Genomic DNA, 22,367 nt, shown 5'->3' with positions numbered 1-22,367 from the left:
TAGCAGCAATCATCGGGTAAAAGTTCTGTGAAAGCACTGGACTCACCAACAGTCAGCCACATCTCAGTCACACAGAGAAAATCCAATCCTCGGGAAGTCAGGAAATCCTTCAGGATAAACGTTTTGTTCGCTAGCGATCTAGCATTTACCAGCCCAATCCTGGCAGGAGCCGGCGGGTCCACGAAGCTGTCCGGGGAGCCACACACAGAGGCTGCAGGTTGCGCAGATTCACCCCGTGCCAGCGGGGACGAGGAGAGCAGGGGCTGCGGGGCTGGAACACCTCATCCGGGCCGATGACAGGTACCAGCCAGGCGTCGACAGGGTCCAGCGAGTGCCGAGAAATAAAGAGGCGAGGCACCGCTCCATACTCAGTCAAAGAAGCCGTGGAAGTGCTCGCCAAACAGGCCTTCAGCCTTACCAGCCGACCGCTGCGTTTACCCCGGCGGCGGTGCCGCTTACGCCGGAGAGGTGGAGCTGGGGCGCGGCAGAGGTGAGCTGGGATCCCCGATAGGAGCGGGGGCAAAGTTTTCCCATCTTGTTGTTTCATTCATCCCCAAAACAAACACATGCGCGAGCCAGGTAAGCGCCTTTACGACAATACGCGCTAGAGCTCATGGGAAATGTAGGCTTCATTCCGGCAAAACACTACCGCTTTTGTCCGCAGGGTCGCCAAAATCAACTCAAAATGAAAGTTCCTTGTAGGGGCTTTAACTTGCAGTTAATGTTAAAGCTGGGGTAGGCAGAACTCTGGAAATGAAAAAAAATAAAGATAAAAAAGAAAAATAAATACTCGCTCCTCCTGCAGATCTCACCTGTCTGTCCCTAAGTCCCTCCCAACAGACAACCATGGGCATATGCATGAACTTCATACAGTGAACCAGGTTTTTTTTTATATATATATAAAAATCTTGTGAGTGATTTATTCTGGCTTCATATGAGAAGAGGAAAGTCTGCTAGCCACTGGGCTAATTTATGCAATTTAAAATGTCACAGGCTCATGCTAATAATGTTAGCATCTTGTATATATGGCGAAAACTTGTCCAGTATAAGACAGTTGTTTTGTCAGGTAACGTTGTGAGTTATAATATAGAATTTCACAACATTACCTTTGTTAAATGATTCTGTTGTTTCTGGCTTCACATGAGTGTGGGAAAACTCCACAAGACACTAGGCTAAATCATGCAATGTAAAATGTGGTAGGCTTTGTTAGCATGTTGTATTTGTGGGAAAAAAACCTGTCTTGAGTTAGACAACTCAATGTTTTGAATTAAAATGGAGCCCAACTATGTAATGTTACCTTTGTTGAATGTTGCTGTTGTTCCTTGCTTCATCAAGAAAAACTCTGCGAGATGCTAAGCAAATTTATGCAATGCAAAATGTCATAGGCACATGCTAATATAGTTAGCATCTTGTACTTTTGATGAAAATGTGTATAGCAAAACACACAAGTTATAATGGAGCAGACATTATACTTGTGTTTAATATTGTCACTATTAAGCCATGTTTCGTGTGTTTTTGTGTGTTATGAAACAATCAAACTTTACAGCCCTTCACAGAAACCTAACACAGAGGCATATAAACCCCACCACCAGCTAGCCTTTCAAGGTTTAATTGCAGAGCGATGCAGACACACCACCACACATATAAATGCTCACAATGGCATAGGTCATTTGCGTAGGCTACAGCGTAGGCTCTGCATAGAACTATAAATCAGCTTTGACAGAGAAACTCAGAATACCACACACACAGGGAGTGTGACCTTATTCTCACTTAGGACGCCATTACTCTACTATATCTTTACATAGAAAATAGTTGTTTGCTTTTATATTAATGCTCTGGATGTTTATTGCACCTTTGGCATTGTGAGATAGAGTACTTGGCCTTGCCAGAGGCCTTTGCTCTCTGAGGGCCCTTCTAGTTGCCTTTGCTTTTGTTGTCATGTTTACAAAGGGTTCTCCTGCAAAAAGAGAATGAACTGCTCTCATTGGACCAGGCTGAGGAAAGGTTGAATAAATTAATGAAAATAGGGATGGGAGTTTGGGAGGGTAGGGTAACAACTAGAAGTTTCATTTTGTGTAATGTTTCTTCTTTTATGTTCTCCAAACTGTTTTTTTTAATGTATATATTATTATATGTATTATATGTATGTATGTAATATGTATTTTTGTATTTCATTCACTTTCAGTCGGCATGTACCATGTGTGCCATGTATACTGTATGTATGTGCATGTCTGTCTCTGTGCATTTATTTATGCTCTTACTACACCTCGGCACAATTTGACAATGTTCACAAAAACATAAATTTTAGAATTTAAAAAAGTTTTCAAACATCAGAAGAACTCTGCAGGTGCGGTCCCAAAGTGTTTCTACACGCTATCAAAAGCACACATCAGTTGAACCCTGCTAATTACATTTCTCCCACTGTGAGTCTGGCAGGTCTGAATTAAAAAAAAATGCTGAAGCACAAACTCTGCCCGTCACTCTCGGTGACCTCTCGGTGGAACGGGGCCCTATCTCGTCGCTGCAGATGCTCACCCTTTTGAACACACACTCTCTCTTTTGTGTTGCAGTGCCGTCGTTCTGGGGGCTGGTAAACTCGGCCTGGAACCTGTGCTCGGTGGGGAAGAGGCAGTCGCCAGTTAACATCGAGACCAGCCACATGATCTTTGACCCCTTCCTCACGCCCATAAAACTGAACACAGGTGGACGCAAGGTAAAGACACACAAATGCAAAACCATGCTATTCACTGCTGGAGCTTCGTTGACTCTCTCTTGGTTGCTTCTCTTACATGTTCCACTTCACTGCTCTAGTGCTGGTCACTATTGTGTTGCTGTTGTTTCGCCGCTATTGTACTTTGATACGGTGTGTATCCCTGATTGATGCTCGTGACTGCTATTTGTTTTGGCACACAATGTGAGCTATTTGTCCAACGAACACTCTGCTGGTGATGGAATACAAAACAATTCACCTATTCAGAGGTGCACAATGGTTGTGCTCTGGTTCAAGGGAAGCCTTGACTTTATCTTAAGGGCTTTACAGATGAAATCCTGCAGCCTAACAGTGGATTACTCAGGCATATTGTTTATTATATTCTCCTGTACAGTGGTGTACCAAGGACAGTGTGTATCAGAATTCTGTTCCATCCTGTGCCATATGACAGCAGCTAATTGGGAAGCCTTCACAGATGGGCTGCTTTCAAAAGTGCACAGTTGCATGGTGAGATTAATGTTATGATTAGTTTATGTTTACATGCCAGCAGTTAGTACAGGGTTAGCCTTGGGCAATGATAGAGCATATAGGACGCATTGCAGTTTACCACCTATGGCACACTGCTACATCTAGTGGATCCAAAAATAGCCCCATGTCATGTCCTTGGACCCCTGCTTGATCAGATTATAATTGTTGGACCTTTTAGAATTGAATTGCAGTCCGTATACACTCAGAGAATTTCATAGAATTAGTAGTGAAACCTGTGATTAGAATAGTCATTCATACATTTTCTCGTTGGTATAATTTCTACTTGAAGTGAAAATTGGATTTAACAATTCCTCTTTTTGCAAGGGCTCCCCCGCTGCTCCCTCAAGGACTCCACTTTGAGAACAGCTACCCTGCAGTGTGTCCGGAGTAAGGACATCGCTCACAATGGCACAGTGTTATTGCTATTAAGATGAATCAGAGGGAAGTGGAGGGGAGTTGAGAGAGAAGTCGAGACAGGGTACTGTGTTGTTTTTCCAACATAAAGGACAATACTCAATGTCACCGCTCTCAAAATGCTTCTGGACGAATCAGTAAGAGATATGCCACCTTGAGACTGTCCTTACGACAGCATTTATTTGTTTGCTCAAAAACCTAAAACGACCTCAGTTGACGTTTTTGTGACAAGTGAGTTTTTGCAGTCTTGATAGCAATCACTGTCCTCTCTAAATAGCTAAAGTGGTGTTTTTATATAGTTGCAAAATGCTTTGAGATAGATGGTTGAGCCAACAAAGTGGGTGACTTTGATAGGGGAGAACATAGTCTACATCCTGTCTTGTACCAACAATCAACGTTGGCGTGAGGTTGCTTAAAGGGATAGTTTGGGTATTTTGAAGTGGGGTTACATGAGGTATTTGTTAGTAGTCAGTGTATTATATAGTAGATAGTAGACATTGAGTAGATTAGAAGTAGGAGCAGCAAGAGTACCAACACTATGCCATGTTCTGCTGTGGACAGGGTCAGCAACACAACATATTTTATACACCTAAAAAAGTAAACTGAATCTGTTATATCACTCTTTTCAAGCCCAGACTCCAGACTTCGGGGTTTAAAAAGGTTAGTTTTGATTCACCAAAGTCACACCAAAACACAAACTTACTGATCCAGTCAGCGGTAGACCAGCAGCTCCTGTGTTCAGCAAACCGTTAACGGCTTCTTCATTGAAACAAGCTGTCTGACAGAAAGGTAAAGTGGTGAAAATACTTTTAAAAATAGCGCACACTTAAATTGTTATTGATTTTTTTAGGTGGCAAAGTGTGTTTTGCTGCTGACCCCGTCCACAGTACATTGCATGGCTTTCATGTCAGAACTCCTGCCACTTCTACAAACTAAGGGTGTGCCAGCAGACATCTACTGTAATACGCTGAGTGATACATTTCCAAACATCCAAAGTACTCCTTTAACCACAACATCCCTGGTTTGAATCTGGCCAGGTAAGGAAGTTTCTTTATTGGACTTTAATAGTTGTAACCCACAGAAAACAATCCTTTAATGTGTACCATCCACACATATCTCAATATCTATAAACTTTTTTTTTTTTTTTCAATTTGTGTTATGTAAAGTCATATCCACAAAAATACAGAGCAATCTGCAAATATGCATAACTTACTCTGTAAACGTGTTTTAATTTCACATCAAAACTATTCAAAACGTATTACCAATGTAAAATAGTGACAACACCATGGATACATGTTAAGTCATATTATGTATTTGTGAATCCATTTGTACATGTGAAATGGGTTTTGCACATTAGTGGATCACTTCCTGTCAGTTTGGATGCCACGTGATATTTGTGACTTCCCTCCTATTTGTTTATGTGGTGATGTACACACACACACACACACACACACACACACACACACACACACACACACGAACACCACTTGAGATGAAACAGCCACTTTAGTATGACAAAAGCCTCAATTGCTGTGTCACCATAGAAACAGAAGTCACAAATGTCATGTGGCCCACAAACTGACAGAAAGTGATCCACAAATGTGCAAAACCTATTTTACATATACAAATGGGCCTACAAATGTGTGAATATATCCAAACTTTACATGTCTTTGTTGTGGTAAAACTACTTACATTTGTGTAACGTAAAACATTGGTTGTACCAAAAAATGAAAAAGACTTGTACCATTTTTAGAAGAGCGGTTGTCATTGTGATACAGCGGGCTACATTTTACTTAAGCATCAAAAAGTAATGGTGATTATTTTGGTTCAAAATAAATTGTGGTCATCATTGCTTATATTTTTAGGATGAACATGACGAACAAAACGAATTTTCAGAAAAAAAAAGGTGTGAAGGACATGGCCGTGTTTGAGGCAGAAGACTGTTAAAAGTTTGGAACTATGTGGGTAAAGTTCTTTGAGTTGCCTAAACTTGACCAAACTTTATCACACCTGAGAACACTCATAGGGTCATTTTGGATCTGTGCATTTCCTAACTCTGCCCTCTTCCATATGTAGACTTTGAGGTTCTATAACAATATCTCACTTTTCCACCTTGCTTGTGACAGACAGAAGTCATAATTCACACAGTGACTAACACTCCATAAGTTAAAAATAAATATGTCCTCTCTTTTCATATTTTCATAGAACAGCGGAATGATCCTCTCACTGTTCCCTAACCCATTCCACCCCACTCCACTCTCCAAATCATCACATGACAGCACACTTTAACACCCACACAAACCCGAGTCCAACTTTCTCGTTTATCTCTAAGAAAAGTTTCCAGAGTCCAAAAGCCATTTTGCACTCTTTCCTCCTCTCTTGCTTTATCTCCCCCTCTCTTCCCTCGTCTCTCTCTGCAGTGGCCTAAATGTAATCTGTTGTGTCTCCATCTCTCTGAGCACCTGAGCTGTCAGCCGGTGAACACGAAGCTGGCTTCACCTTGTCAGTGCTGATTCATCCCCGCTCTGTCTCTGGCTGTTTGGCAGCCAGTCAGCCTTGGCCAAACACGCTACGGAGACCGGTAAAGAGCTCCTGCCTCGTCTCGCCACAGCTCAGCTCGCCATCTCGACACAGAGAGAGCTTAAGCCCACTTTCTGCCCAGGAGGAAAGCAAAGAGAAAGATTAACCCAACCCAACCCCCCCATCACAACACACACACATGGAAACTGCGTAGGGAAGATGAACTCCTCTTTTAATAGATTTTTGTGCTGCTCTGTATTGTGGCTAATGAATAGTTAAAGGAAATTTAATTGACCTCTAAAGAGAAATTTTAATTAATGACGGGGAGACATGCAAGGCTATGCGCCGCGGACTGAAGGAATCACTGTTATGAAAAAGGCACTATTAATTGAATATTTACTCTGCCATAGATGAGCTGCAATTACTTGAAGAGATTTTAATGAATTTAATCACTTAGCCGGGGAGGTGAAAAAAGTGATTTCGGCGTCCTCACTCTCTCCACGAAGTGTTTCCTGCACATTTATGAATAGTGCTTATGAAACAGGATTAGATGTCTTTTGTTCTTTTCCCCCCCCTGCTTTATATTTCAAACTAAATGCACAGGGAATCTATTAGCGCTGTGGAAATGGTGGCGTTCCTCACATTTGGGGACGCGGGGCTCTCTCCTGCTTTTGTTCTCGCTCTTTGAAGTCAGGTGTGTGCAGAAAAAGCATTGTGAACATCAGTGCCAGGTGGTGTATTCCATTAAAAAAAGGGATATTTAGTAATGATGTCTCGTTAAATAGAATCCTGAGTTCAGCAAAAGTCATGCTTTTAAAGCTTTTAATCATATTTTGGTTGCTAAACAAGCTCCAAATGCTTTAGTGGCAATCTGTGACCCTTCAGAACACCGAGGGGGATTTTCTACTTCAGCTTCTGTCTCGTTTCTTCTTCTGCTGTTCACGAAAAACATCTTCCTGTAGTCCTGATCAACCAGATGAGGAAATCTGACAAGCATGCAGGTTGGTGTGGATGAGTGTGTGTGTGTGTGTGTGTGTGTGTGTGTGAGAGAGTGTGTGTGTGCTACTGGCAGGCCTGAATCTGCCTAATTACAGTGAGTGTTAGGTAGAACAACAAACAGCAGGCTCTTGGACGGCAGCTGTACTTTCTCTCTGGAGGAAATAGCCACATTCTCAGGTTTGCCCAGCTGGACAGCCAACCACCCAATCAGATATCAGTCAGCCAGCCAACCAGTCTCTAAAGCTCTTTCTGCACATTGCTTTAATATCCTGTGTTTGATAGCAGGTGTGTGGTATCACACAGAGTGTGTGTACCTGTGTGTGAAGCTGCCGGCAGACCAGTGCGGGTTCTGCTGCTAGTGTTGGGTCTTTTCCAGTTTGGCTCACTGCAGATGTTTGCAGGTAGCTGAAAGGATCCATACATGTGCTCCTGGACCCATTGATAATATTTTTGGCTATGAGTAACTGTACCAGATGCACTGTAACCTGTCTCCAGTGAGGGTTTCACAACTACTCAGTTTTACTTGTCACAAGGTTTTCCAAAGTGGTCGGGTGGGTGGGATGTTGTGTACCAACAGTAAGTGTCTTCAATTAATCTATTTACATCCTTTCAAATGACTGATCCAAAGTCCTGCCCCCCTTAGTTACTGTTGCTAGGTTGGACAAGGTTGACACAAAGAAAACAAACATAGCGACACCGGTGTGTCGCAGTGTGTTGTTTCAGGATATATAACTTCTTGAAGTCGGCAGCAGGGATTCAGTATACAATGGAAGGACAACTGCTGACTGCTATCAGCTATTTTTAAATCTCTTGCAGTGGGTCGCATGCATGACACGTAATCAAAATGTCACACCCATGCCGCCCATGATCCCATCCTGCCTGCTGTCCCGTTAATACAGAGGTCATTTTGGCGCTGTTACTACATCCGATGCCACCTTCACATTTGCAATTGTACCTTTTATACAGAATGGCTAGGCGGCAAAACAGCATGAAATTCTCGCCTTGACGATTCAGTGTAAAAGGAGCAATTGTTGATCTGACATTTGGCCAACTCCTTTTATTAAAGTAGCTATTCGTTAGCTAGCTAGTTAGCTTGCATTGTTCTGACATTGGCTTTCTTAGCTGATGTGACTTCATAAAATGAAATGAGTTTGTGAAGATTGTGACACCAGTATATTACAGTGTGTTGAGTGTCACTTTTACAGGTTCTGTGGTCACATCTTTTAATTATCTTTAAAATGTGGTTTTCTTTTCAACATAGACAAGCCTGGCACATAGCATATCTAAAGGAAAGTTGACTAATGTTCTGCTGGGTACCAAGCTTGCTCAACTCTTATTGGAGCACAAAGCAAAAAGGGGCAGGACTTAGGAAGGGTCCATTTCTGAAGGGCAGCCATCACCATTCTGTGTTTTCCTTGTGGGATTAATACTATCCTGAGGTACTGTTAATTTAGGGGTTGCATGTGAAATTGTAAGATTCACAAGTTGGTTAACAGAATAGCGGCATGAATGTATTAGATCTAAGATATCTTAGAAGGAATGGATGTCAGCCAGTTACTCCACCACTAGACTGAAACATTTCAAAAACTATTTGGATGGAAACTGGGTGCACGCATAAACATTATACTTGCTAAATATCAGCTTGTTAGCATGCTGATGTTAGCATTTAGCTAATTTAAGCATTAACTGGCAATGAAGATGCCTGTAACATAACGTTACACGACAAGTTTGCCTGGGGTTCGCATTTTCTAACAGCCAAAGTAACATTATTTCTGAAAATCTGATTAAAAACAACAACATAACTAAGGTTCATCATGCTTACAGATGCCAGTAGAAGTGAGCTAACATGGATTACCATGGTTATGCATCCCCAGCTGGTAGGGAGGCTCCCAGGAAGTGGGGTGGTAATTGTAGCTCAGTGAGAGACTTACTACTGTTTATTTACATCAAAGTATGTTAAACCATACAACACATATTGGGTATGTAATGCATAGCAGCGACGGGACCAAGCCATTCTTTTACAAGTCACAAGTAAGTCTCAAGTCTTTGTGTACAAATCACAAGTCAAGACAGAAAAAGTACTGAGTCAAGTCCCAAGTCAAGACAAGAAAGCACTGAGTCAAGTCCCAAGTCAAGACTGAAGTCCTGAACTTTAAGTCTTGAGTCCCAAACAAGTCAAAATGCACTCTACACCAAATGTAACGTCATTTTAACGACAGAGTTAAAACGTTGGCTAAGCATTATCTTGCTAACTTTGTTAATATTAGCCTTGACTCACCCTTCTTTGTGTAACTTAAAATGTCAAACAAACTTGGAAGTTGCATCTCAGTCTGTAAGTTTTGACCAACTTGTTTTGCATACTGCAAATTGTTTTTCCAACTGCTCAGTAACATAACGTTAATTCGTCATGGCACTTTCTTGCAATTTGTTTGGATGCTGTCGGATTGGTTCAAGCTTAGTAAATCCATGGAATTAAACATGTACTTGCCAGGAATAAATACCGTTAATGATGGCTGATCCAGGAAATGACAGGAAATTAATTTATTCATGCTACATCTTTCAAATAACATACTTTTAATATTTGGGCTGAGGGGAAGGTATCAAGTATTTTCAAGTCAAAAGGCTCAAGTCCTAGTGATGTCAGGAGTCATTGGTGTTAAAGTCCAAGTCAAGTTGCAAGTCTTTTTTGAATTTGTCAAGTCGAGTCAAAAGTCATCACATTTGTGACTCAAGTATGACTCGAGTCCAAGTCATGTGACTTGAGACCACACCCCTGGTGCATAGTATTTGATTTCACATGCAGCAACAGTGTCAACCAGTGGCTTTGATAGAAACCTCCTATGTCCAAGTCTTTGAATTACTGTTGTTATTTACTAGAGCTGCAACTATGATTTAGATTAAATAATAAGTTGTTTGGAAATCACAGCTGTTCTTACATAATAGTAAGTTGAAAATTTTAAGGTTTCAGTCTGTTTGCCAGAAAAAAACGAGACATTTGATGACATCGCTGTGTGCTCTGGGACACTATGATGGACATTTGTCATTGTTTTCTTATGCTTTCTTATTCTTTAAGCTGTTGAGCCCAATCTTTGGATGCTCTCTTATCATTGTGATCCCCGGGCTTGTTTTATGTTTTTATGAAACAGCTTAAAACATTTTTATTCAGACAGGCTTTTGGTTAGCTTATCCAAATAGCTAATAACCTGTTTATTTGTCTCTGTCCTTATTTATTTGCTGCTGCTGTGTTTTTATCTTGTCAGCCCTGTGCTATGTATCGTTGCTATCTGTCTTTTTTATTGCTTTTATTATGTAATTTGTTTTTAATATGAAGTACTTTGTGAATCTCTATCTATGAAAGGTTATCTGACATGTTTTTATATAACTTCTATTAACCATCATTCACTGTGAAACTTCTTGTGACTTTCAAAGTTTGTTCATACGTGGCTCTTGGATACATAGTGGCTCTGGCTTGTGGGTGTCGACAGGGTCACATTCAAAGTCCTGTCATGTACAAATGTTTGCTGCTGTACACATAAGACTCAATAGCCTGACAAGTATAAGTCTGCAAACACAAGCTGATGTCAGTTGCAAAAGGTGGAGAATGCATTACAATATGTAAATATTCAATTATGCAAATTGATGATTCAAATTAATTAGGCACAAGTTTGGGTTGGCTGAACCTGCGAGGTTGTCGCAGCATTACAAAAGGGAGCGGGCCCCATGTATGAAAACTGCAATTACCATCATCTGACTGAGGCCCGTTCTTACTTCTCAAGGCGGGAGATTGCTCTAATTGCCTCGGCGATGCAGGGGCCTTGATGCTGAGGGATTCTTCTCATGTCTTGGGCGCCACAGATAGCTGGATGTGTAACAGTGATGTCGGAGCCAGCGTCCATGGCATATCCATCTGTGGGCCTGAATCTCAATTACAAACTGCTCAACAGAGGAACAGAAGAAAGAGAGGAGAAGAGAGATGGGGTAGGGAGAAAGAAAAGGAAGGCTCAGGGCACATAGGTGTGTCCAGATGGTGAACACTGTAACTGCAATATTCTTATATCCTCAAACAAACATTTTTACTGTCATCCATTTGCTTTTACTTGTAGTTCAAACACAACCCTGTCAAACACTGATATCTTAAACATAGGAGCACATACCATGTAACAACAAGCAGCTGGCTGAAGACAGATGGTTGTTTTCATGCAGTGGCTTCCTTTGGGAACATACACAAACTGAGAAAGGTAATTACTTAGATTGATTATACTCTAAGAATCAACTGTGGAGGCATCAGAAAATTGTCCAAGTCCAGCAACTACTAAAGGGCACTGAGGGACCTGTACTTGTTTGGGAAAGTGCAGAACAATTTTCCAACTTGTGACATTATTCTATCACCTTCCATCGCAACTTTGAAGTCAAATTGCTTTTTTGACCTTAGAGCCTCTATGTGTAGAATTTGAAAATTGGAGAAAGTCTGGACAGGATGCACACACTGAGTTTGCAGCGTAAACTGCATTTAAAGCATTACCACTGCTATACAATCTAAACAGTCCAAATAATATCAAACTGGGGTCATATGAGAAAACTCATTTTAAGCCAAATCATTGTGTTGTCCTAACCCTAACCAAGTGTTTTTGTGCCTAAACTTAACAACACATTAACCAGTGTGATCACAACATAAAATTGAAAATTGGCAACATATCTGCTACATATGAAACGTAGAAATGTAACAACTGTGTTTTGCTGTTTTACTCTAGTGATGAGGTTGACATCTGTTGACCCGTATCTTCTGAGTGCATCCACGGCCCATTCTCATTCCCAAACTCCCAACTTGTTAAATACTGGCATTTTGTCAGTGACCTTGGCATCAGACACCGACGCACAGGGGCACTGTTTGCGGCAGTATGATATGCACCACCTGGCAGCAGTTGTTGACGCAGTGGGCAACAACCAAACAGATCAAATATCACTTTGTTATCAGTGGACGTTGCCAATAGACACTGATTTACAGAGGCATCATATGCAGAGGTATGATATGCACCAAGCAGCAGGAGTTTGTAACTCTGCCTGCAACTACCATATTATAAGGACTGACAGAGTCTGTGTAAGGTGGATTGGAGGGTGGGAGGGCAGGTGGATGGATGAAACAAATGTAGGACCTGGGAGCACTATCTGTTATTGTAACATACTGTGCTAGTATATGTAGCATGCTATGCAAGTGACATATGTCACATGGCAGATATCACATGACATTGCAATACTTTAGTAACAACAGTACTTATTTTAAGCTAAACCATGGTCTGACCACGTGCTTTTGTTGCCTAATCTTGAGGAAGTAAACCTGAAATAAAGAGTTTTACCTACACTGTAAGTTAATTTTGAAGACTGTATGCATGTAATGAGCAAAAACTGTACATTTACTGTGAAAATGGAAGTGTATTTTGAAAAGACACAATGTATGTAAGAAGCGTGCATGGAAATGCCATCTCTCAATGTTCAGAACTGATGCAGGAGGATACCTAGCATGTCATATTTTGACATATAGGTCCACTGACTAATTGGCGCTACTTAATGAGTTGGGATGAGAATCGGTTGGCATTTACTGTCATTCTCTCTCTCTCGACTAGCTACGCTCACACTACACACTAAGTAACTGTTAAAGGTCTAGTGTGTAGGATTTAGTGGCATCTAGTGGTGATATTGCAGATTGCAACCAACTGAAACATCTCCCACATGCCAAGCATGTTGGAAAACTACAGTGGCCGACCCAAAAACATGAATGGCCTAATGCAGAGCCAGTATTTAGTTTGCCTGTTCTGGGCTACTGTAGAAACAACATGGCGGAGTCCATGGGAGAAGACCCAGTCCGTATGTAAATACAATCAGCTCATTCTAAGGTAATGAAAACACAATGATTTAAGTTTTCAGTGATTTTAAACTAACAAAAACAGTTATGAATATTATATTTCATTTCTTCCAATAGATGTCCCTGAACACACTCCTACAAAGGAGCTACCCTGTACTGTTATTACATGACAATAACCTGCCAGAACTTTTGGTATTTGGTCTGAAAGTCTGAACCATCAAAAAAAATATTATAATTATATTTTTCATATTGAAACAAATCCCATAAAAAGACCAGAACTTACAATACCTTCTCTCAATACTTTCTGACTTCCTGTCTGTATCTCTAAGCCCATTGATTCCACTCCAGACATATTTAAAAACACCTCACAAATCTGTAATTTCATTTTTTCAAAAGGTGCAGTACTTCCCTAAAACAGCTGGTCACTGCAGTTTTTATGCACCAAATGTGTGTTAATCCACTGCTCAAAATAGTCCCAAACAAATGCAATAACTCTTCCTTATTGAGCAACATTTGCTCTTGTGAGAATTTTTGGCAATAGGATGGTGTATGTGGGATTGATTCAAAATATACTAGTGTGTGTGTTCATGGTAATGAAGGAACATGTCACCCACTGCACCAGTGTGGCTCATTGATTTGTTTTTCATAGTTTTTGGAGAACAATGGAACTCTCTGGCAGAGGAGGAGGCAGATATATCCGGCTTTAACACACACAATACTTAGTCAGTAGGATCAGGTCTGAAATAAGGTAATGAATAGCTCTGATAAAGGTTATTTATGGTAAGTAGTTCATATGGCTGGTAAAGGGAAAACCCACCCACCTCATTGTTTCACTGCTAATAACATTTAAACCCTCCCACCAATGACTGTGCATATTTGGATTAGCTGTTTGATCTCAGTGTAACCTCCACAGGGCTCCAGAGTTCAGCAGTGCACCTCAGGGGAAACAATGGACTTGGACTTGAGTTCAAAGTTGATTTAACAACAAAATGAAACTTGTGATTGTGTGTTCTTCACATCTATCTGTTTTGTGTCTCCTTTCAGACAAACTTCAATCAGCTGCATGTCTCCTCTTAGTATGTGGTCTGTATTCTCTCCTGGGCTACTTTCAGCCTCAGCACGCCGCTGTCATGCTTCTGTGCTGGCTTGGCCGGGTTAGAGGTGTTAGATTAGAGGAGTGCATGCTCATAGAGTGTGTATCTGTATTTTGACAGAGAAAGATGGCCGGTGTGTGCATTGGGTGTGTACAGCAGCATATGGCAGGATGATTCACAGGGAAGTGGGTCAGAGTAAGTTTTACTGCCGTCCTGCAGTCTCACAGGACAGACATGCAGGCAGAGGGAGGACTATCTGACACCACACAGCATGGTACACACAGAACTGCCACCATCTTTGCTTTACAAATGGCTCTCATGGCAGTGATGAAAGAAAAACACTAGAAAAACTTGAGAAAATGGCTATCATAATGTTTTCCTGTGATTGCTGTGTGGAGAATATACCATCTTTATTAATCTATATATGATGTGTGATTTTCCAGTGTTGAAAATCAAAGACAGTCTCATGTGATCGGTTGGATTCTGTGTGTAGCCCTTCCAACTTGTTTGAAAACTTCTTCCTCTCTTCCTCCCATTGATGGATCCCCTCTCAAAGAGTTGGTAATGACATCTCGAGGGAGGAAGCTCTGTAGACTTGTGTCTTGTGGGATTTAGGGCTCAGCTGACAGAGGGGCTTTCAGGGCCTTCACTTGTACTGGTACTTCTGAAAGGAAAGTGGTCATTACAACAGTAGAGGCAGATATTCAGTATCTTCATTAATGTGTTTAACCACTTTAAGTAATTAGAAGTTTCTGCTATAGTTCTCTACTTCCAGAAACTAGCAAAGTCTAAAACGTCAACTAAATAATAAGTTACACAGTCTGTTGGTATGTCCCCTTTGTCTTTTCCGTAGTGAACCGTAGTGGTGTAGTCGTAGTTGATGATGTGTATGTACTACTCGGTAAATGGGAAGGTTACAGAGGAAAAAGTGGGAATACCCTCCTATATATTCCAATGGCCTTTTGGCTGATATGTGGGTAAACTGTAAGCGGACTAAAAAAGAGGTGGATATACCCTGTATACCTGAGTATACCCTCCACCACATTACTTAGTTATGAATTCTTTGCCCTACACCTCTTGAAAGTAACTAAAATATGGTCAAATTAGAAGGGCACTTAGGGAGCACAGACCTCTGCCAAGGCTAAATGCCCTATCTTGCAATGTTAACCAAAGTGAAAAATAATTGATTGATCTGCCCTTTGAGTCAGCAAGCTGTTGTCATGCACTGTACAATTCCCACAAAAAATAATGTGCCAAAATTCGTACATATCCTACGTAATCATAAGCCGGGAATCCCTGTAGAACCCACCTTTTTCGGAAGACTGCGTTCACGTGACTAATGTGCTGACAGGAGTAAAGAAGGATTCAGATCAGTGAGAAGGCAAGGTGAGGCTGGTATAGGTCACAAAAGACAAGACTTTCCTCCAGGACTTTCCCCAGGAGAACGATGTTCATAAACGTGTGAACTTTTAGTCATTCTAAGGCACATCATCCCCATGTTTCTTTTCCTTAACCCAACCACAGTAACTTAACTTGCCTAAACCTAACCTCTGTAGAGTTATGTTAATTACATAATGTCCCCATGTTTCTTTTCCTAAACCTAACTAAAGTAACTTAATTTACCTAAACCCAACCTCTGTAACTTTATGTTAATTACTAAATGTCATTCATGCAGCGCTAATTTGTAGGATATAGTATGAACCGCTGTATGAGGGTACGTTGGATTGAGATCTGCTCCAAAAAATTAGATTGGTGCCTCCTTGGCCCATGCTACACCCTTCCATCAGGCGTCATGAAAATGGGGCCAGTATAGTATTCCGAAATTGTGCTGACAAACAAACAACAAAGAGACCGAACCTCAAACAAAACCTCTTGCCGCAGGTAATAAATTAAAAAGTACAACATATGAAGTGCCCCACAGTCCAACAAGATCACAATTTAGGGCCTCACAAATGGTGTCATCATACTGAAAGTAAAATTACATAAATAAAGTAAAGTTATGTACAGTAGGTTAAAAAAAATCACGTTACCTACTAAACGTAAATTTGTATAGATTAGGTTTAGGAGGGTGAAGTTACATAGATTAGGTTTATGGAAAGAAGCATGGTGATGACGTACCCTGGTTTCCCACAGCACACGATTACAGGTCTCCTGGGGAGAGTTCTGTGTTTGTTTGACCAATCCACCACCCCACCCTGTCTCCTCATGCTGACTTTCGCTTTTTATACTATGTCGTCCTTCTCTCCTGTCATTGCATTGGTCACGTGATCCCAGCCTTCCTGATCATGTGGGTTATATACGAATGACTGGTTTATGATTATGTGGGTTATATACAGTTCTGGTGTAGTACTTTCCGCAGGTGTAAGTATAAACAGTGCATGAGAACAGCCTGGCAATGTCATCATCTTTTTTTATGTGGGATTGACTCCAAATGAAACATTGTGTTGCTCCATTATTTGCTGTATTACTGAACAACTGTTTTGCCATATCACTATATAAGACAATGATATGTCTGTGTGTTTACACCTTCTTATGTTGTCCCAAAATGGGCAGAAAATATCAATTAATGCTACTTTTGCTAATGCTAATTATACATATATAAATATGTAATTGCTACAACTTAATTATTCTCATGAAATCAGATGAAGATATGGCTTTCTTATCCTTTTTTAAATAAGTGATGGAAATGTTATTTTCTATTACATCATTTACAGTGAATTAGGAAAAAGCCTTATCCATAGCATCCGATGACTCCCCTATATTACTCAACTGGGTCACCAGCTATGTTATAATCCCTTCAAATGTTATCTGTGAGAGATATATGGGTCTAATGTAACCATATCAGGCTGGCATAATTGATGAAGTGAAGTCAATGCCCACTGGGACTATCTGCAAGTCTTTATTACTGATGAAGACAAATTATTTAACCCAACAAGGTTACTAGACTTCCCGGAACTTAGACAGGCAAGTCAGTAATTAGAGTGCAGTTACTGGCAGGCCTGTCACACCAACAATCCCTCACCAACACGCACACGGATATGCACAGTGGGTGCGGCACAAACATTATTTGGTAGGGGGGTAGCTGGCAGCTGGGAAAGAGCAGACAGCTTCCTGACAGACTGGCAGATGAGATGAAAGAAGAAACATGGGCATATATTCCGGAGCTGTAGATACCAATCCATCTACTGAGCTCTGCAGGTTTAGAACAGCACCATTGCTCTGCGAAAACAGACAGAGTACGAAAGAAGTGTGATGGGAACAAGCACAACTGCAGCTGCAGACTGAACACCATTTAACACGGGGTGCTCTGTAATATGGTGATGTTGTGGAAACCCACTACTGCCCCAGCTAATGATAATACAAATTTAATGAATAAGTAAAATCTTTTTATCATTTTGTGGCATTAAGTACCTTATTTACACCCAATTCCAATTACATATCCTAATGTTTTCAGAGGTGTGTCTTGAAAACCACAACATTCATTCGTTATTTCACTCTGGAAGTGGTGGACCGACTTAGAGCTCTGCCACTAGCAAACATGGCCAGAACATCAGTTTAACAAAGAGAGGGATAAAGTGTGAGTCTTGGGATTTTTTTTTTAAACTTCAAAAGACATGAAGTTGCGCTGAGTTCTGGGGGTATCTAGTTGATGCTAGTTATCTTATCGGAGTGACCTTCAGTTGCTGTGTGGATGTATTAATTCAGAAATGTACTCTTCAAGTACTACCTTAAGTCAAACACTGGAGTAATGTGGAGGAGTGAGATCAGCATGGGGTTGAGCCATCTGAAAACAAGCTAAAGATCTTTGCCTGAAGCAAGGTAGCCTTCTGTTAAATTCATCCAGCCTTCATACATGCAAGGCCTTCAGTACAAAACAAGGGTCCTTGAAGAACAATCACAAATAAATACACAATTTTAAGGATATTTGTATAAATTCTTGACAATACTACTATCACTATTACCTAGGGCTTGTTCAGACTGCCAGCCCAAATCCATTTTTTGGCATATCCAGATTTGTCCAGATTGATTGAAGAAAAAAAAAAAAAAAAAAGACAAACGAAAAATGCGATGTTTGCAAGTGAGATCCAAACCAAAATTTTTGATGGTTTTAAATGCAATTCCAATCGGATTCCTATAGATGCATCCCAGTCTGGATGCTTTGGTTGAAGTTGAATTTCAAAGTGTCTGTTGTGTATATTGCAAGACGGCCACAGAACCTGCGAAACATCCCCTGGGCTTACTCTAAAATTGGAAAGCCACCTATCTTCATCAAAAGTCTCAAAGACTACATGTTCCCACCAGTCAGTGCTTCATGGATGGCATAACACCTCTCGCAGCACAGTGAAGCCAGCCATGAGTGCAACATAGAACATTGCAATGTATACCAGCCTCCCTACCAGTTTGTCTAGTGTGATGAAGGTGTTCTTTATTAGGACTTGGCAGTTCTATTGTTTGGAAGGGAAAAATGTTGGACCATTTCTCATGCTTCTGTGTTGGAGAGCCATGTCACCAGCATAGCTACTGATGCCTATGTTGTCACCACAGCAACCTATGCAGATAGGTGATGTCTGGATACAAATCCGATCTGATCACTTGCAAATAAACAGTGCAAACAGTCTGTCTTAAACCTAACTTACCTGAATTCTGAACGTAGCCGAAGGGTAAATTCTGAGGTCATCATTTTCAGTGTGAGATTTTTGTAGAACATGTTAACATGCAGATTCTCACTGGGAATTGTTCCAAAAATATCCTGGATATATCAGATATGTTCAGTTATTTATCCCAGCATGCAAACCTACCAGCCTATCCCAGTATGCATTGGGCAATAGAGAAGGTACGCACTGGATAAGTCATTAGTCCATAACAGAGAGAGAGAGACGGACAAAGACAGGCACATTAGGTCAATTCAGTGTTTTGAATTCATCAGACTTGTATGACTTCAGAGGACACCAAGGCACCTGGAGAAAATCCACATAGACCCAGGGAGAACAGGAACAGTTCAAATCCAGGATCTGTTGTGACATAAGCATGCTTTACACTGATCCAGGGTGCTTCAGCTTTGGTTAATGCTAAAATGATTATATGACTGTTCTAGGTACTCAACATACTGATGCTCATGCCAAAACACAGTGGCTGGACACAACACACAACAGAATATTCAAAGTGCCCAATGCACACCAGTGACATCCCTATGTGTTTACTGTGATGTGGTCTTACAGTTCATTAACTCACCCACGCCAGCTTATATTTTCTACGGTAAAATGTACCGCTGAGTACACTTTGGATTATGCACGCAATCACTTTATATTTATTTGTTACTCATCTATTAAGTATTCATGAGGTGCTTCCCTAATAATATTATGATGCTAACTTTTAAAGAGACCTCCACCAAGTTTATGCATAAAAGTCATTAACTAGTCTTGGTTCTACTCAGCCTATGAAAATGGTTGTATAATGGCTTCTGCGACTCTGAAGGAGCTTTGTTCAATCTAGCTTTGCACTCGCAAGGGACTCCCAGTGGACAGATTAAAAAAAGGATTAAGATCTGTGCTGCGGGGCAACCTCTAGCTCACCCAGTAGAGTGTGTGTCCCATATAGACCAAGTTACAGCAGCCCAGGTTCAGTTCCAACTTGTAGCCCTTTGCTGTATGTCATTCTCCCTCTCTCTCCTCCCTTTCCTGTCCAACCTCAGCTGAGTCGTAAATAAAAGCCAAAAAATCTTAAAATTGATGCTGTAGTACCAGCGATATTTTGTCTTTATTCCACTCATTCCTCTGGCACCTAAATTACCCACAATGCAACTTCACTGCTGCAGACTAGGGCTTGGTAAAAAAAATGCTTAAATGCTTGCTTAAAAAAATTACAATACCAATACCATACCCCTAAAGTAATATTAATATCAGTAGACTACTTCATTTGATACCCATGATGTGAACGGATCGGCATGTAGTGTAGCCATGCTTACCAGCGTTTTGATGGCATCTTGGCAAACTGCCAACTTTGGGTTGAATCTGCTGCTGTAGGAATGTGAGCTCCACTGCAGGGACAGTTGGAAGAATCTGTCCGGCCACACTCACAGAGCGACAGGTCTAACTGTTTGCATCACACGGCTAATGTTAACTAACAGTTAAAAGATTTAACAACAGAGTCGAGCCATTTGGTGTCGGTGAGAGTTTGTTGCTGACGTTAAACGGCTCGGTGTTGGATATTAGCCTCTGTTGCTGTGTTAGCTCATGATAACAAGGTAGACATTGAGTTGATCATTTGAGGGGAAAAGCAGCTTATGACTAGGCAGCAACAGTAAATTTGCTGATCCAGTGGGGAGTTGGGACAGTCCGGGATCAGACCCCTGTGCTCTAAGGATCAAATGCAGGTATCACTGGACTTGAGACGTTTCAATACTACTTGGTACTGGGTTATATTGAGATTCAGGTGTGTTATGCTAGTTATGCTAGTAGTGGCTAACGTAGCCTAGAGCCTCTAGCCTGCAGTAGAGATGAGCAGTGGGCTTCAGGTCTGGTAATCTTGCTTCTTTAACTCCACACCTCGTGGTCTTCAGACCCAACCAATGCTGACTCAATTGATGTCACTCAACTTAATTTGTCATATTCAGTGTATTTATTTCTTGGAGCTTCCACTGGAACTACAAAAGACTTTATACAACTTTCAAAGTGTTGCACTGATTTCGACCTTTCTTTTTTTAAACTGTCTCTTGTGAGACTGCCAACTTTATGAAAGTACAATACTAAATCACTGTATTGCTCCTTTAAACTAAATGGCCTGTCTGCATATGTTTTATTATGTCTAAAGCGAGCCTTTCAGCTTGTAAATTTAGAAGATAATAAAAGTATGCCGAAAGGAATTTCAGAAGCTGCCTTTGTGCTGCTTTCATTTCATTTTCAGTATTTAACCTCAACATGCTTATGATTTTTTTTTTGTTTGTTTTACTAAATATGACCCAAAAGTAGCAAAATCATTTAATATCACGGCTTTTCTAAGCTGTGTCAACTCATACATTGACACCATTGTGTGCGTCCTGCATGACTGTCATTTGAATCTATATGTTTTTCACTACTTATCTCTCATCCATCACAGTGGCTGACGGCCAGCCTGAGGCCCCGCGTCATATATCCGTCAACAGGGACAAGATGGATGAGAGTCCACCTGCTCCATCACTCCTCTGTTCCACTCACACACTCCCTATGTTTCTCTCGCTCCCTCTTTCTCCCATAATCCCATATTCTCATCAGTCATTTTCACTCGGGTCTCTGGAGTCTTCTTGGACCCTGATGGTGGAGTAATGACAGTCCTGTTTGTATGGGCTTGGTGTTTCAGTAGGGAGAGGCACATAATAGGGAGTCATTTTCCCCAATGGCACCTGTTTTTTGTTTGAATCCTGCTCCCGGTATTCGAAAGATAGTGGGCACTGCAAAACAGCACTTAGTCTCAGTCCCCAGATGCATTACTGTCTTTTGTAGGGAAGGTGAAATGCTTAAAAGAAAGAAAACTCTGCTACCTCTTGGCAGCACTTCTTTCTGGATACCTTGTTTTTTTTCTTTCTCCCCCAGCTGTGAACAAGCAACAAGTTAATCTTCTGCTCAAATCCACATATTTAACACACTAAATTAATTCAGTTTCTCTTTGCCAAAACCAGTTTGACATTTCACTAACGGCAGCCTCTGCAGTGGAGCATGTGTATGAGGAATCAGTTAGAATCAGCAGAGGCATCATCACAGTCAGCACAGTGAAAGTGATTTTATCTAGGGTGGTTGGTTACAGCAAAGAAGATGTCCATAACTTTGCCCAGAAAATATATTTGTTGTCTTTAACTATCTCTTAACCTAAAGAGAGTGCCTGAGAAAATATATATTAATGTCTTTCTTTTCTGAAAGATCCCTTAAAAGCTGCTGCTGTCAAGTATACAGTATGAGGTACATATAATAATGTGGTAGGGATGCCAATCTGCGGCATCAGGACCAATTTTTAATATTAATTAGCTTAAAGCAGCTGTGCTGAACTTTACGTTTTCGTTGATTATAGTGCCCCCTTTGGTCGAAGCGGTATGACACCCACAGCCTGGTGTGGTAAAATTCCGACTGCAGCCGGCATTCGGCTTCATTCGTAAAATCTCGACTGCAACCGGCAATTACCGCATGCATTTGTTTTGGAGAGCGAGAGGAAAATCATAAATGTTCTGGTGTAGCTCTGAATTTCTTATAAACTGAGGACAACTGCATGCTGT

The 22,367-nt window shown here is 41.0% G+C and overlaps 1 protein-coding gene across 2 annotated transcripts in view; it reads left to right on the top strand.

Annotated features, from left to right (window-relative positions):
- Positions 1–22,367, top strand: part of ca10a (carbonic anhydrase Xa) — a 359,571-nt gene that overhangs the window by 152,908 nt on the left and 184,296 nt on the right. For both annotated transcript variants that reach the window (XM_050059175.1, XM_050059174.1), the window contains exon 4: positions 2,571–2,713. In XM_050059175.1, coding sequence (XP_049915132.1) covers positions 2,571–2,713 — 143 coding nt within the window. The remainder of the gene's footprint in view (positions 1–2,570; positions 2,714–22,367) is intronic.

This window comes from Epinephelus moara, chromosome 13 (genome assembly GCF_006386435.1).
Source record: "Epinephelus moara isolate mb chromosome 13, YSFRI_EMoa_1.0, whole genome shotgun sequence".
Taxonomy (NCBI): domain Eukaryota; kingdom Metazoa; phylum Chordata; class Actinopteri; order Perciformes; family Serranidae; genus Epinephelus; species Epinephelus moara.
The sequence above is the reverse complement of the archived record's forward strand: the minus strand, read 5'-3'. Positions and strand labels throughout refer to the sequence as shown.